This window comes from Tenrec ecaudatus, chromosome 1 (assembly GCF_050624435.1).
Source record: "Tenrec ecaudatus isolate mTenEca1 chromosome 1, mTenEca1.hap1, whole genome shotgun sequence".
Lineage (NCBI taxonomy): Eukaryota > Metazoa > Chordata > Mammalia > Afrosoricida > Tenrecidae > Tenrec > Tenrec ecaudatus.
In genome coordinates, this window is record NC_134530.1 from 56732867 (window position 1) to 56750300 (window position 17434).

General features: G+C 51.0%; 1 protein-coding gene across 2 annotated transcripts in view; it reads right to left on the reverse strand.

Annotated features, from left to right (window-relative positions):
* Window positions 1-17434, reverse strand: part of PHC2 (polyhomeotic homolog 2) — a 60989-nt gene that overhangs the window by 24073 nt on the left and 19482 nt on the right. The window contains exons 7-8 of one of the 2 annotated variants that reach the window (XM_075553707.1): window positions 4793-5229; window positions 4362-4527 (exon numbers count right to left, since the gene is read on the reverse strand). In XM_075553707.1, coding sequence (XP_075409822.1) covers window positions 4362-4527; window positions 4793-5229 — 603 coding nt within the window. Of the gene's footprint in view, window positions 1-804; window positions 1071-4361; window positions 4528-4792; window positions 5230-17434 lie in introns of those variants that run through there. The other variant, XM_075553706.1, reaches the window with a different exon arrangement.

The following is a 17434-nucleotide window of genomic DNA, read 5'->3' on the forward strand; positions in this document are numbered from 1 at the left end:
TGCCAAGTAGACAGCTCGTGGAGAAGGTAAACATTCTAGGAAGGAAAGTGGGCCAGAACTGAAAGTCACTGAACTCTCGGCCATCAAAGGTGGGGGTGGGGTATCACCGGCACACACTGGTAACCAATAAGCACTGGGTGGCCAGGGGCTCCGACGTAGCCGCTTCACCAGAGGTTGGCAACCTGACCTCTCTGTGGACTTCAATTCAAATAGAGCCCGTCACAAAGCCCTATTTTAATAGAGAACCAACCAGCGCAGTGGGTCTCCAAATGGCAGGAGAACGCGCTTCTAAAAATGGAACAGTGGGCAGACACAGTACGGCTAGTCCATTTCCATCCAATTAAAAGCCTCGTGAGACGGAACTCCGTTAAAAACAAAACTCGGCATCGAAGCCGCAGGCGCCTCCAGGAGCGGCAGTCCGCCACCAGCGAAGCACCGCGGCTGCCAGCGGTCCAGCCCCACGCGGGCCCAGCCCCCCCCCGCCCCGGGCGCCCGTGCCAGGATGACGCGTGGGGGACGCGGGGTGCGGGCAGGGACGGGGGCTCAGCGCTCGCACGCCGCGGCTGACAAGGCGCCGACGGGGGAGTGCGGGCGGGAGGCCAGGGCCTCGGCCCCGGAGACGCCTGGCTAGGCCTTGCCAGGCCCCCGCCCAGGTCGAGAACGCGAGTCGTGGGCTGGCACGACTGGCAACCGACTAGGCCTGGCCCGGGAACGGCACCAGAGGGCGGTGCCCGCTTTCCAGGGCGCCCCGCGCGGCCCCTGGGCCCCCTCTAGCCGAGAAGCCCTCCCCGCACGGACACTGACCTGTCCAGGGCCCGGCTGGGCCTGGCCGGGCGGGGCCTACACAGCCCCTCGGCCGGGCGCCGCCTCGCGCGGGGTCCCGGGCCCGGGCGGGCCGCCTCCTCTCCGCCGGGAGCCTCCGAGCCGGGGCCCGGGGCTGCCGCGGCGCACCCGACCGTACCGGCCTGGCCGGCGTCAACAAAGGGCGGCGGGGCGCGAGGCCGGGGCGGGGGCGCGAGGCCGGGGCGGGGACGCGGGCGGCGGCCGGGATTGCGCGCGCGCGGCGGACGCTCGAGGGCTGCAGCCGCCGCGGAGACAATGCGGCGCGTCCGGGCCGGGCTGCTGCGGCCGCCTCCGTCGGGGGTGGGGCGCGAGCGCGGGGCGGGGCCTGAGCCGCACGGGGCGGGGCCGCCGGGAGCCGGGGGAGCAGGCGCGGAAGGCCGGCCGCGCGCTTCCTTTGTGCCGACGGCCCCCGCGGGGCGAGCGGGCGCGGGCGCGGGCGCGGGCCGGAGTCAGCCCCGCCCCGCCGCCCTCGCCCCGCCCCGCCGCCCTCGCCCCGCCCCCGCGGCCCTCGCCCCGCCCCCGGGCCTGGAAGGCCCTGGAGGCCGGCGCCTGGGAGGGAAGGAAGCTGGGCTCGCGCGCGCTTAGGGATGCCAAGGTTCACCGAGACGCCTGCCGTCGTCACCCCGCAGCCATCACCTGTCCCAGGAGGCATGTTGGGCTGTGGCAGCCCCGCCACAACCAACTTACTACCTCGAGGGCCTTAGCGGGATAATAATAACCACGCCCGTGGGTCAAGCCCTACCTAGGCGACCGCGCGGCCTCACTCACTGTTCACATTAACCCTCCAGGTCACTGTCCTCCCACGGAGAAATGAGGACGAGAAGGGGCGTAATGGCCAAAGGGACCCACTGACACTTCCGTATGAGGATGCTCTCAGGCTGACCGCAAAGGTTACCTGGGGAAATGGATACAACTAGGAGCTCAGTAAATGTCCCAAACGATGTTGGTTTAAGCCGAGGTGCCTTGGTGCACACGCATGCCCTAGATAGGCTAACGGCCTTGTGGGTGAGGGTTGCCACATGCATCGTCACCCAGGGTGCTCAACCCCAGGAGCTTTGGGGGGTGGGGCAGAGAGTGAAGACACCAAGTTCTCGCTCGACTTCAACGTATTCCCATTATTGCCCCAATTCGTTTGCCCACTTCCACTCTTCGCCCCACTCCCCAGGCCTTTGATTCCACATATCATATTTTTCCATTATTGACTTCTCTCCATTTCCTTGCTCAACTAAATATTTGCGTTCCCTTTTCATCTCTGCCTTTACATTCCTTATACTTTACATTCTGCTTAATCAAGTATGACCACATGTCACTGAACACCTGGTCTCACTAATCCCCACACAAGCTCACACTTGCCCACATCCCCCCACCTCCCTTCCTTACACTAGCCCTTCCTAGACTGGCCTTTCCCTGCTCTGCATGCTCAGGTCCTTCAAGGCCCAAGGCCCAAGAACAGCAGGCGGCACACTTCTGCACAGGACCCCCGAGGAGGGACTTTGGATCTGGCAGACCATTCAGTCACTCTTGCAAGTACATGCTCACTAACCGTGAAGGTGCACAAAAGCAAGCGCGCACACACACACACACACACACACACACACACACACGGTGGCTGTGTTCCCAAAAAAACTATTTATAACTCTGATATTGGAATTTCACAGATTTGGGGGCATACCAAAAATAATTCTTTTGCCTCGTAGGAAATCATTAAAAAATACAAAAGCCATTAGTATTGACTTATGGGCTGTCAAACACTGGTGCTGCGACCAACATGGTCCTGGGGCCATGGTTTGCCAGCCTCTGCTCTCAACCCTGCCACGGCCTCCCAGACAGCTGTCTGCTCATCTCTGCCTGGGCACCGCGCTTCCTACTTCAAAGCATTTAAAGCACGTACCTGTCGTTTTCTCTGGCATTTGTCCAGGTTGCAGCCGTTAGTGTATTTGTTTTTTTGCCTGTGCCTTTCTTATCCCCGTAGAGTCCTGGTGACGTAGTGGGTTCCCATCGGGCTGCTAACCACAAGGTCAGAAGTTCCCAACGGCCAGTGCCGCTCCGAGGAAGAAAGAGGGGGCTTTCTACTCCCACACAGTCATCGTCTTGGAAACCCCCAAGGGGCAGTTCTGCCCCATCCTGTCGGGTTGCTATGAGTCGGAACTGACTCCACAGAACTGCCTTACCTTGCCCAGCAGACCTTAAGGTCCTGGAAGGTAGAGTACAGATCACTTTCTCTGCATCACTTCCCATTTCACTGAGCTTTGCATGGAGCAAACTTATTTTAGTTTGGGGTGGCTGACACTTGTTACAACTGAGCAAAGCTGGTACCTAAGAGCAGATAGATGCCTGCTATGTGTAGGTCACCTTTCTTGAGATTTTCATGACGAGAGAGAGAAAGGTGGGCAGATGTCAGCTCATTTAAGGGTTGTTGGCTGACAAACTCTTGAACAGAAGTGCTGTCCAAAACTAGCCTGGAGGCAGGGCATTGTCTCAGACACGTGGTCTGGAGATTTTCTCATTCACTGAGTGTGAAGGCAAGGGGAGAGGCGCAAAAGGTGCCTGTAAGCGTGGTGACGCTGTACCTCACCAGACGGCCTCTGATGTAACTCACGGCACAGAAGCACAACCTGTGGGCGGGTGGAAGCTACAGGAGAGCATATTTGGACAGGATTTTAAGAGGCACAATGGAATGGGCTGCTTTTCAGACAGTGAAGGCCAGGCCACTGAGAACATGCACAAAGAGGACAGATGGCCTCCTTCCCAGATCCTAATTCCCCTAATGTTCCTTCTCCATGTCCTTGTGCTCTTTTCCCATGAAACCATTCCCCTTACAGTACTTTTTGGAACATTCCCCACCCCCAGCTTTTCCATAACTATTTTTCTTCTGACTCCTTTTCTAATTCTCAAACTTCTTCTTTCGACTCTACCTCCTCCCTCTCCCAACAGACTTAGCCCACTGGCTATAACTGTCCCCCTGGATGGCACGCGGCTCCTGGCCCAGAATGATCCCGACATCTGGGCCACACTGGTGATATACCCAGCAGAGGGGAAGGAAAGCAAACGGATCTGGCCAGCAGACGGAGGCACTGCTGTGACTTTCCCAGCAGGGTGGAGGGGCCCAGCAGTCTCCTGACACCCACGCCCTGAACAACCCCCCTTGTAACTGGGCATCTGCAGGCGGACCATGGTGATTCCAGGTCCTTTGAAGATGCTTCTGTGAGCCGGACGCACCCTGAATGCCACAGCCTAGGCATGCCCTTGAACTGAGCTATGGCGGGCATGTGGCTGCATTTCTGATGTCAAGAGTGCCTTCTCATACTAAGGAGAACGGAGACACCTGGGTAACCGCCTCAGCTCTCAACGTGGCAGGTGTGCATACAGCTCCAGGGACCCCCGACAGCAGTGACCTCGAGGTCTCAGAACTGGCGATCATTTACTCCCCCTTTCCTGAGGCCCCCAGGAACAAGGCCCCGGATGGCAAGGAAGGCTGACTCTTCCCTCCCCAGGGCCCCGCTAGCTACACCCCATACCGTGAGCTGGGGAATGCTGGATGTTAGGGCTCTTAGGTACAGGAAGGCCACCAGGCATGGCGGGGATGATGGCTTGCTGGTGTGGTGATGGGCCAGCCCGAGTCTCCAGCCCGCTCTTCTCCCCGGGCACCACCTCCTTCCAGTCATCTGGAGTACACTGCTGGGGCTGTGGAGGATCAGGACAGAGAGCAGGTTGTCTTAGGGACTGCCTTGACATTCTTGGGCATTAACCATCCCTTCCGGGGAGGACAGAGGGCAGGTAAAGATGATTCCCATTTGACCCAACTTAGGGAGAGCTCCTCCTCTTTCTTGGCATGCCCATTCTGGTCTCAACACTCAGCCTATCCAGAAGCTCAGCTCAGTGAGTGCTGGGGATCATCTAGCCAGGGCTGCCCCCTTTGCTCCCTGGACCCTGAGAGGAGCGTACTCACCGCAGGGGAGGCAGGCTGTAGCTGCAGGATGACGGCCGAGGTGTGCTGGAACCTGCGTTGAGGGAGATGAGATGGGCCCTCCGGATGTCCATTATGGGACCCCGCATCTGGCATGGGAGGGTGACATTGCTGAGTGCTGCCAGGCTTGTGCAGGTTGGCAGTGGGGCCCTGGAGGGGCAGGGTGGGTGTAACTGGGCCTAGTGGCATGGCGTGGGCTTCTGAGCTGGGCTGGAGGGCCAAGCTGGGAGGGACGGATGCGAGCTGGGTTTGGGACTGGGGCTGGAGCACCGGCCGTGACTGCTGCTGCTGCTGCTGCTGCGAGGGTGGCACTGGCTGCTGTGGCGGCGGCTGCTGCTGCTGCGGCATCACAAACTGGGGCTGGAGGTGCTTTGATGGTGGCTGTGAGAGGAGCTGGTGTGGCTGCAATTGAGCATAGGCTGGGGGGTGGTTGGGGGAGACTCAGGTTAGGTAGCATGGCTTGCCCTCCTTTGCAATGTGCCTTAGCACCCCCTTCCCCCAACCATGCCACACACCACCCGCAAAGGCAAAGGGTCTGCCAGACTCAGGGCCTTTCTTGGTTCTCCGCCTTCCTCAGGCCGTAACCCTTTCAAACAGCTCCTCATGTGGTGGGGACCCCCCGCTCAACCATAACATGATTTTCATCGCTACCTCATCACTCTAATTTTGCTACTGTTATGAATTGGGCGACTCCTGTGAAAGGGTCGCTTGACCCCCAATGGGGTCACGACCCACAGGTTGAGCACGGCTGACCTAGAGCCTGGTCTGATCATGGCCAGGGCTCGGCTTGCTCCCTCTCGGCAGTCTTGCTTTCTTTCCCTGCCGCCATGTGGGCTCCTTGAGTTGCCCTCCAAACCCAAATCAGAACGTCCCCTCTGACCAGCAAACAATTTGCATGGGGCTAAAGGGGGTACAATCCCTGCAGAAAGTGGTGTAGGGCATCCTCCAAAAAATGGGAATAAAGACCATATCCCAGCCACCCCTCCACTTGGTCTCCACTCAGTGCACAGCCTAAAGAACGAAGAGCCAAAGCACAGAGAGACATGTGCACACCCAAGGTCAACGCAGCACTAGTGTTATTATGATTTTTTGCTGGCCACTAGCAAAAAGATGGAAATAACTTCAATGTCCACTGGGGGAAGAATGGATAGATGACCTTTGCAATAAGACACACATTCAAGACTAACAATGAATCTGTGAAGCACCTCATGGCATGGAGGGCTTGATGCCTAGTCAATCCCAAAAAAGACAAAGATTGTATGAGACCACTGTTATAAAAAAAAATCAAGAAAGCATTTCCATCCTAAAAGAAACAAGACTCAGATGGTCACCGGAGCTGGGAAGAGAGAGGATGGAAGAGGAAGCCACAGGCTAGGGTTTCGATGTGTTAAGTTGGGTGATGGGGAAGACACTATCCAACAAGAAGGAGATGGACGAAGGATGACAGAAACGGGACAGGGCATCGGGAGGTCTGATGGGATGCTGAATGTAGAACCGACAATCTGCTCTGTAAACCTTCAAACAGAAAGTTAAAGAGAAAAGCAACACAGGACACCCCCCACCTCCGCCCCCCAAAAATCTCATCTCCTCTGTGAAGCTGTCAGCCACTAAGGCTTAGTGGCTTAGTGACTAAGTTGTTCAGAGGGACAGTGTCCTCCACCACATGGCCAGGCGCTCTCCCATCTTCCCCCAGCCCCTGTGCCCTTCACTCCTGGTTCTCCCAACTGCCCAAGCCCTGCCCTGCATGGCCAGCTCTTACCCAGCCAGCCCTCTGGCTCGGCTCAGGTCAGACAAACTCCAGGGAGAGCTAGTTTCACAGGGGGCCCTCAACTGGCTGGTCAGGCTCCATAACTCATTTTCTTCCGTACTATGGGGCTCGGGCCTAGCTGTTACCCTCAGCTTTCTCACCTAAACATTGGAAATCATAGTTGCTCCTCCCCTGACTGTATCACGTGGGAGAAAATGACATGATGGTTTGGCTAGGAGACTCAGGGCCAGAGAGCTTACGTTCAGCCAGAAAAGGAGGGCGGGAATGGTGGCTCAGCTTGGAGAACATAATCAGTGTCTCTGAACAAGCCGTTAGCTTGGTGTGTGTTTTGCTGTGTACATTCTCAACAACATACAATCCGTTAAATAATTAGATGATATGATGGGCATGACACAATGGCTGCCACGCAGCCACGGTCTAGCGATTTTATTAGAACTATTACTGCGGTGTTGGTTTATGCAAAATATCGGGTCTGTTGACTCACAGTGACCTCCTGGGATGGGGTAGAGTTGCCCCAAGGGGTTCCCAAGGCTGTAAACTTTTACAGAAGTATGTGGCCCCATCTTCGTCGAACCCCTGTACCACAAGGGCGCCTATCAATCTTGTTTTAGAGTCTTAAAATAGGCTGGGTTTACCTCAATTGTAATCATGTTTTCTGAGGTGGGTTTTTAATAGGTTCTTATCTAACTTCCTTTCAGATCACCTATCCTTTGTGGTCAGAACTCTGCTGTGTGTCTTTATCGAGAACATTGCATGGGGCATGCCTGATGCTTGAATGCTAAGCAAATCAATGCACCGCCTTCATCTGGAATTGATTGGCTACCAGGTGTTGCGAGCTTTCCCTTCTTCCATGTCAATCAGGCTGACCCTATGAGGTCAGGATTTTCAGTAAGTATATAGCTTCCTGCTTTGGACACAGGATGGATTCCAGGATGGAGCGCTGAGATCCATTGGCCTGATGCAGAGCGTAGATGTCCAGTGACATCCAGGCCAGCTGGGGATGGGGCCAGTTCAGCTGCATCTGCCCTACCTAAGAGCTGCTCTGCACAGAGACGTCCACACCTGGGGAGCCATCAGAGAGAGGCTGTGCCATACAAATGCCCAGGGCCGAGGGCCCCAGGTGGACGCTCAAGAGTGGAGATGAACAAAGCAAAGAGTCAGCCTCAGGAAGGACAAAGAAAATGCGGAGTCCCTGAGCTAACATTTTGAAAGGACTCACTGAAGCTAAAGGTGGAAAACAAATATTTCAAACGGAGTGAAGGAAGGGCCTTTCTTCTTTGAATGTTCTCTATCTACACGCAGGTTTTCAACCATCTCAAACACGCCATTTGCAGCGTCTTTGCCCGGCTGCAGGCCAGCGGGCCACAATAGGAATGGGAGGGCAAGGACAATCAGGTCATTACCAATACCCATATACATGCATGCACCCCCAAACCCAAACCCAACTCATGGCCAGTGAGCCAACCCCGTAGGACAGACTAGAACTGCCCTGTGAGTTTCCCAGAACGTAGCTTTTCCCGCTCACCCCCCATCTCCGGGGTTTGATTGAGATAAAATTCATATATCATACACTTCCATAGTCATATTTAAAAAGAAGCGTACACACATCACCACAATCAGTTCCAGTACATCCGCCTCCCTCTGGTATTTATCATCTGCTCTCAAATTCCCCTTCGCTTCCCCCGCCCCCACCCCGGATCCCTCACAAATCGTTACATCAATTATTGTCTCTATACACTGCCCTTCTGTGTCTTATATACTGGGAAACATATCAAAGACAAAAAAGAAAAATGGAAAGAAAAAACATTGACAACATTAAAATAAGCCGGAGAGGACACCTCTGTTGAGAAGCAAGTGAGAACTATTTAAACCTAGAACAAATCCAGACAGGGTCAAGAGGGAGCTCAGCTGACCAGGTATCCTATTACACCATAGCTCCATCCACCATAGTCAAGTTTACAATAATCTCTGTCTGAAAGTGAGGCTGTGCACGTCCCTCGACTGTGGCAGAGGCTTAAACCACACAGGTCCTCCTCAGGTGGATTTGGGCTCCCCTCTAGCTAGCTGCACAGTGCGTGTTCACAATTTAAGCTCTGGTACCTTTCCCTCCATTGGATTTGGATTTTGTTGTTGTTGTTGCCATCTTTGGATCACACAAGCTGGTGTGCTTCTCCCGTGTGGTTGACGCCTCCCTTAGATGGCTGCTTGTTTGAATGCGAGCCTTTAAGATTGATTGATAGTCGAGCACCATGTGCTTTCTTGACCTCACTTTGCTGTAGCTCCCATGTCTTCAGTGCTCACTTCATGAAGGCGAGTATCGAGCAAAGTCCTGTCAAAAGAACTAACTGTTCTTGGATTGGGGCTAGAACTAAGTGGGAGGCCAGAATGCATTCACTTGTCCATGGATTATGTACAACTCTGGTTTACTTTAGTGGTCTCATTCTCATTTTATAACAAACAGCATTGCCAATCACCCCCCTGGGACATAAGGCAATTCTATTGATACCATCAATAATTTATCCAATGGCATAGAATTGAAGAATTGAGAAAAGGAGGTTATGCAAGGATAGCCTGGCTGCAAACTGCAACCCGTGAGTTGTTGTTTGAGACTAACTCTTTATGGGAGTAAAAAGCCTCGTCTTTCTTCCTCGGAGCAGCTGGTGGTTTCAAATTGCTGACCTTGTGGTTTGCAGCCTAATGCATAACCCACTAGGGCACCAAGGTTCCTGCTGCTGCTATTTATGTACATATATGTCTATATAACATATATGCACATATATATAATGTGGATACATGACTATTGTAGCTGGAGAAAGAGGGAATGTGGACGATGTCTAAGCTTTTCATGTGGCAACAATGAAGACTAGGATTGCAACATGTCCGCAGGAGTTTGGTTTAGGCCCAGGGAACCCATCTAAGGTCACCATGCTTCAGAATTGACTTGGTAGCCGTGAGTCTGCTTGTGTGGTTCATGTTGGGGTTGCTGAGATATAGGAGATTCCTATCGACCCTATCTAGAGTTTCTGAGACTGTAAGTCTTTATGAGAGCAGAAAGCCTCATCTTTTTAAGATGGGCAGCTGGTGGGTTTGAATGACCAACATTTCCGGTTAGGGTCCAAACACCTAACTACAGTGCCACCAAGGCCAATAAACACTTCACTTGCTGGGATGGGAATGGGAACTGCTGTCCCCTTATCCTTGAAGTTCCTAAATTTCCCTCCCTAACTCACTCAGCTCCCTGACGGTTCCTCTCTCTGAAAACCTAGAGTAGTTGTTTCAGGACAAATGACGTTACTGTTGAATATGACAAGACTGGGATTACAGTGTGCGAGGGTTTAGATCAGTGGTTCTCAACCTGTGGGTCGCGACCCCTTTGGGGTCGACCCTTTCACCGGGGTCACCTGATTCATAACAGTAGCAAAATTACAGTTATGAAGGAGCAGCAAAAATAATTTTATGGTTGGGGGCTCACCACAACAGGAGGAACTGTATGAAAGGGGCGCGGCATGAGGGAGGTTGAGAACCACTGGTTTAGATAAACTCATAGATCAGAAAGTCCAAGGTCCCCTCTCCTCTCCTCCCCTCACTCTTCGCTGTGTTTCTCTGCCCTGCCCTCAGAGAGGCAGTGTGTCATCAAGGCTAAGTGTGGCTTCCGGAGTCAGAATGACTGCATTCACGTCCTCGCCCTGCCACTTAGCAGCTGAATCCTGCCGGGCACATTATTTGAATCCTCTGGAGCTTAGTGTAATGTAACCTGTAAAATGGGGATAATGATGAAATCTCTCTCATAGTTACTTCCCGCAATAGGCAGAATTAGTGATTCACTTGTTTCCCAGAAAGTGCTTTGAACTTCACTGACTCACTGCCCTAGAGTTGACCCTGACTCACGGTGACCCTATAGGAGAGTAGAACTGCCCTGTAGGTTCAGAGGCTGTAAATCTTCATGGAAGCATACAATCTCATCCTTCTCCTAGAGAGCAGCTGCTGGTTTTGAACTGTTGACCTTGTGGTTAGCAGCCCAACGAGTAACCACTATGCCACTGGAGCTCCCTGCCTTGAATTGAGTAGATGCTTAATCAGCAATACTGAGTGAATGACAACATGGCGGGACTCTATTTTGTCCCACAAAACTTTACCTTTTCAGAAGCAGAGGATCTGAGATGAGTCATTGGGGTCTAATGCGCATTCTAGTTTATTGAAGGAAGAGCCGGGATCGTTTCCGTGTTTGCTCTGTCTCCAGCCTCAATCTCCAATCCAATGTAATGGAGCTGCTGTGCCTTGCTCCAGTCTCCTGCTCCTCTGAGTGTTTCTCCCTTCAGCGTAGGTGCTTCCATTTCCCAGAATGCTGTGCTTCCGTGATCCAAAGCTTCAGGGTCTCTGGCCCTGCTTTCTCGCTGTTCGCCTTAACCCCCAACCGGGCATTTTACTCAGAGTTCTTGCTTGTTTCCCACCCTGTTTGTTTGGCTTATTTTGGATTTGATATATGTTTTCTTATCTGCATATTTCACTGATTCTCAAAAATGTATTCTTACTTTCCACTCCTTTTGGGGGGATGGGCTGTGCCTTCCAGGTGATGTCAGTGAATGGGCAGTTTTGCTTTCTTAGCGTTAACAATGACACATCTGCGATGACATGGAAACGGGGCTTATCTTATTCTTTTGTGTGATGTATCTGTCCTGTCTTTTCTGCGAGGCTGTGTGCTTCCTGTGTCAAGACGGTGTCTCGGGTTTCTTTCTTTTTCAGTTTAAAGGGTGTGCTTTATTTAATTCACTTGGAGAAAGATGAAGCTTTCCACTGCCTGAAACAAAGAGTTAGCCTCGGCCCCCCACAGGGGCAGTTCTAGCCTGTCCTCTAGGGAATCGTGACTCAATGGCAGCGAGTGAGAGTGTGCAGTGACCCTGGCCTGCGGGAGGGCTGCGGGGAACCTATGGGAGAGGCATCGACTACCGTTCCACGGCTGCGCTTAGCGGTTCAGAAAGTTATTTAGCGAAGATAAGCTTTGCACCTTCATGCACTCAACAAAAAACTTACTGAAAACCTACGACAGATCAAAGGGGGCCTGGTAGTACAGTGGGTTAAGCACTTGGCTGCTGACTGAAAGGTGATTGGTTTGAACCCACCGACCGCTCCACTCTGCAGGAGAAAGATGTGGCAGGCAGTGTACTTCTGTAAAGGTGACAACCTTGGAAGCCCAAAGGGCAGTGCTACTGCCTAATGGGCTGCTATGAGTCAGAAGTGGCCCAGAAGCCAAGGGCCTGTGGGTTGTGGTTCCCACAGATCAAGTACTCTGTGCCAGGTGCTGGCTAATGCACGAGCCCCTCCCCAGACCAGAACACAGTCAGTCTGTAGGCGGGACAGCGGGGAAACAGATACTGCCAGCATTTGATCCGTGTAGGTGAGGAGACTCTGTCACCAGGAGGGGGCAAAGGGGACCCAGTTTGGGAACGATGACAGGAGAAAAGCCTATGGCAGGTGCAGAGGCCTGAAACAGCAGGACACCCTCAGGGAGCTGCCGGGCTATGGGAGAGGAGCTGGGAGAGGAGGCGATTTGGGGTTGGGCCTCAGCTCTCCCAGCTTCCTCAAGAGGCTGCTCACCTCCAAAGATGCAGGCCTCTCTTAGGTGGTCTTGGGAGCGACTGAGATCCAAGCTGGCTCCCAATCTTAGAGCCAGCTTGACATGGAAGGAAGGAGACATTGGTCAGTGTAAGACATGAAAAAATAATAATAATTTATAAATTATCAAGGGCTCATGAGGGAGGGGAAAAATGAGGAACTGATACCAAGGGCTCAAGTAGAAAGAAAATGTTTTGAGAAGGATGATGGCAACCAATGTACAAATGTGCTTGACACCATGGATGCATGTATGGATTGTGATAAAAGTTATATGAGCTCCAGTTAGATGATTTAAAAAAAGAAAAGAAAAGATGAAAAGCTTCAAGTCACAGCCAATGGCTTTCTTGTGCTGCATTCCCTCCAGGCTTGGGGTTAGGAGTCTGGGGGAAGTGGAGCTAATTCTTCCCTGTCAGAGAAGAGGTAGGTAGCTCATAAAAACAGGATGGCCAACCACAGGGGCACTTTGTGGTGGTCAGTGCCAGCCTTCTGTCTTTGGAACAGCTTTGCAAAAGTACACATGACCAAATGCCCTCTGTGGGCATGAATCCTTATAGCTTTCCATAGCATACGAATATCTCCACCTCTGGTCCTCCCCCTACCCCAGCTAGCTGTGGCACGGGGTGGCAGAACAGCACAAGCATGGGCTTTAGAGTCAGATAGACCAGGGCTTGAATCTTGGCTTTGTCACCTCGATGGGATATGTACAAGCTGCTTAACCTCTTTGAATTTTGATCTCTCCTTCTGTCACTGTGATACACACCATAGGACCAGGTGAAATACTATTGATGACACACAGAGGTCCACTGCCTTTGCTCTAAGCATGGCACTTAGAAGGCACTCAATCCATGGGATCTATGCCTGTGGCACTGTCGGGCAAGCATTGAAGTGCTAATCACAAGGTCTGTGGTTCAAACCCACCAGCCACTCCACAGGAGAAAGAGAACACCGTGGGCTCCCATATAGATTGACAATGCCTCAGAAACCCTATCTAGGGTTACTATGAATTGGAATCAACTCAATTTCCCCCTCTTTTTGGTTTTCAGATTTTTAAAGCGAAGGCGTCTTGATGGCACAGTGGTCAAGTCCTTATCTGCTAACCAAAGGTTAGTGGTTTCAACACACAGGCCAGTCCATGGGAGCACGGCGTGGTCATCTGCTCCAGAGAGATGACAGCTCTGGAGACCCTGTGGGGCCATTCCACTCTGTCCTACGTGATTGCGAAGAGTCCAAATCAACGTGAACAATGTTTTGTTTGTCTGTTTTGTTTTGAGTGGGTCTTATTATTTAAAAAAATGGAGAGTCTCTGGGTGATGCAAATGGTTAACGTGCTCAGCTGCTAATCAAAAAGTTGGCGATTTGAGTCTACCCAGAGGCACCTGGAAGAAAGGCCTGGTGACCTATGCTGAACAATCAGCTAGTGAGCACCTGCGAAACACAGTCCTACTCTGACCGATCCGGGTCGACATGAGTTGGAATCCATTCAGTGGCAATGTGTGGTGGTATCTTTAAAGTACTGTGTCCAGACGTAAGTAAAAGATGAAACTCCAGAAGTAAGTCGGGGACCTCATACTTCTGGCTTACTGCTAGACATCCAGACCACTGCAGTAAAACTGACTCTCGACACATAAAGCGAAACATCTACAGTCGATGGCTTCTTAACAAGGGAGTAAATCCATTCCACGGGGGAGGAACACTCTCTTCAACAAACGGTGTTGCCAAGACGGGGTTTCCACATGTGGAAAGATGAACACGGTCCATACCTTTTACCACACAAAAACCGATTCAAAAGGGACCTCGATGGTAAATGCAAATCCACAAAGTTCTTGGAAGAAAATATAGGAACAAGGCTTTGGGACTCCCTCCCCACTTCCACCCAAACGCAACTATGAACTTACGAGAAACAGAAAACAAAATAGATCATTGGAACGCCATAAAAGTTCAATACTTAGGCTCATCCAAAGAATAAAGAGATAAGCAACTAACTGGGGGAAAATAGCTGGGAATGATATAACCGGCAAGAATTTAATATCTAAAATATATACAAAATGCCTATGACGTAACAACAGAAAGACGAGGAACCCTATCTCAAACTGGGCAAGGGAAAGTAGGGACACTTCACAAAAGAGGCCAACAGACTCATGGGCACGTGGGCACTGTCATGAGACATCAGAGAAGTGCAATCCAAACCCTACCGAGACCCCCTTTCCCTCCCACGAGGAGGGCTATAAAACACTCAGCCCAAATAAAACAAAAATGGAATACAACACATGTTGGAGGGGGTGTGGGGACACGTGAGCCCCCATCCAGTGCCCGTGGGAATGCAAACGGGAACAGCTGTTACGGACAAGTCTGGTGGCCCCTTCTGAAGCGGGAGTGCACCGCCTCGGGGCTCAGCACCCCAGCGGAATAGTGCTGCTTCCCCTGGAGGAAGTGGACGGACAGGAAAGTGTACAGAAAGCACTGGGCATTCGAGGGTGCCGGGGAGAGGGCAGGGGGTGGGTGGAGGAGAGGGGAATCCACCACTCATTATTTTAGGTGATGGGAGAGGCAGCATCACATGAGGGTGAAGTGCACATGGCTTGATGAAGGTAAACCAAGTCCACTAAATGTACACAGGGAACAACAGCAACGACCGCCAAAACTGTGTGTGCAGGCCCATCAGCATATACGTGCATATATAGGTGAGTGTAATGCATATATACACATAGGTTAATGCATATAAACATAGGTCCATGTAGATGCATATATATGCATCGACACATATAAATATATATAGATACACACACAGATATCCCTAAGACTACTGCCCTGAGTTGCTTTTTAAATCTTGAACTGAAACTAATCCATAAGGTGACTTTGCACCTAAATAAGTTTGGTTCACAAAATCATGAATAGCACCTGTAAGTACTGTGCCCCATTAGAAAGCACCTGTATTAAAATGAACCGTCAACACTTACTTTAAAACAAAGAAGATAAGGGGGGCAGAGAAACTACATGGAAATGAAATAACTAGAAAAGAGACGAGAAGAGCCACTCCTTTTGAAGAATGTAACCAATATTAGTGAAAATTCTGTGTAGAAACTGGTGAGTGGGACCCTAAAGCAGTAATATAGACAGCCGTGTAAACCTCCACAGAACACACACACACACACACACACACACACACGATTAAAGTAACACTATCTGATCTTTGTATGTTCTTTGACCTTCTCAAGGCCATTTCTTTTCATGTTTGAAATGAACTTGTTTGTCACTAAAGACTCCAAGTCCATTTCAGTTTTCCTTTTTAAAAAAATTTTAGTCATTCAAACTAAAATTTAGGTCCCAGGGGGGATTTTTTTAAATTGATTTTTAAAGAAACATAGTATTTGTATAGTCCACAGTATATACAGTCATGTCAACAAATGAAACCAACAGCATTAAGCCCTCCATCAATGGTGGTTCTCTTTCTCGCCCGCATCCTTTCTCCCCCCCTTCTCAATAGCTTGTCTTTCCTTTCTCCCTGTTCCTGCCCCCGCCTCTGGCCCCTCAGAAACCCGAATCTCATGTATTACGAACAATAAGTCTGTGAGGCCATCAAAGTAGTGTCTCCATATCACAAACAAGACCTGAGAGTAGTGTTCCAGCGCCTTCCAAACTGCAGTGTTGTTGTGATTAGGTACCACGAGGTTGGCTCCAACTCATAAGGACCCTGTGCCCAATAGAATGAAACTCTTTCTTGTCCGGTGCCATCCTCACAGTCATGCCACGGGGAGCCCACTGTTGCAGCCGCTGTGTTAATCTATCTCAGTGATGGGTTTCCTCGTCTACACTGACCCTCTATTTTGCCAGGCATGATGTTCTTTTCCAGGGACCAGTCCCTCTGGATAACATGTCCAAGCTAAAGGAGATGAAGTCTCACTATCCCCGCTTCTAAGGATTCTTCCGGTCCCTCTCCCAAGAAAAATGTATTTGTTTTCCTGGAAGCCCATGGTGTGTACATCCAACATCCCTCACTAGCAGCTTAATGCAAAGATGGCAAGCTTTCTTTGGCCTTCTTTATTCATGATGCAGCTGGTAGCATAGGGATTAAGTGCTTGGCTATTGACCATAAGATGTGGCACTCTGTTGTAAAGAATTTTTAAAAATCATTTTATTGAGGGCTCTTATAGCTTGAAGATATTTTTTCTTTTAAATCACTGCCATCGAGTCTCTTCCGTGGAAATCTTGGGGGCATCTCTAACCAGCATTTGGCTTGACAGGAATACATTTGGTTTGGTATCACGATGTTGTTTATTGGTCTGGTTGTGAAGACTTTTGTGTTTCATTTTGTTAAAGTGCAATCCTTTCTGAAGGCTGCTGTCTTTGATCTTTATCAGTGAGTGTTGGAAGTCCTCTCGCTTTCCACCGACGGACCGACATGACGTGTCATCTGCATATCACAGCTTGCCCTCTGGATGCCGTGTTCTTCTTCTCCATGGACTCCAGCTCCTAAGACCACGCGCTCAGCACAAGGGGATGGTGTGGCAAAGGGATAGAGCCCTGGCATACACTTTGACCTCGCCAGATTAAAGCCATGCCGTCTCCTCCCTTGTTCTATTCCAATGACTGCTTCTTGGTCTATACACATGTCCCCAAAGAGCACAATTCGATGTTTTGGAATTCGCACTCTTCACAATATTAACCATAATTTGTTAAGATCCCCACATTTGAATGTGATATTAATGATGTTGTTTGATCATTTCTGCATGCTGTGGGATCACCTTTCTCTACAAGGGACACGAAGATGGATCTCTTCCTGTGGGTTGGCCAATATTTAAAAATGCAGAGGTTAGTTAAGGGGAAACCAATCTCATCTGACAAATGAGGCAGGGTGCCTTGTATGGTAGAACCTGTCAAAGATGGAACCCGTGTAACCTGCCAACCTGTCAGAGAAGGAAAATGAAAATATTTCCCATGAATAGACCGAGAAAGAGGTAAGACTGCACCTGTCAAAGGCAGAAAACTAGTGAGACCCAGAAAAGCAAGGCAGTTCTGTTGAGTTCCAGCCTCACAGGTTTACTGCATACGTAGTCCCCAGCTTGGGATGGGCTTAAGTTATGATGAGTTGCACAAGGCTCTTCGGTTTCTTGACATCTGGTTAAAAACACTGCTGTATACGAGGCACTGTATACCAGGCCACAATGAAGTCGGCGCTGGTGTTGAGAGACATAGGGATAGAAAAGTTGGGCATATCCGATTCTAACGCTAAGGCAATAGAACTG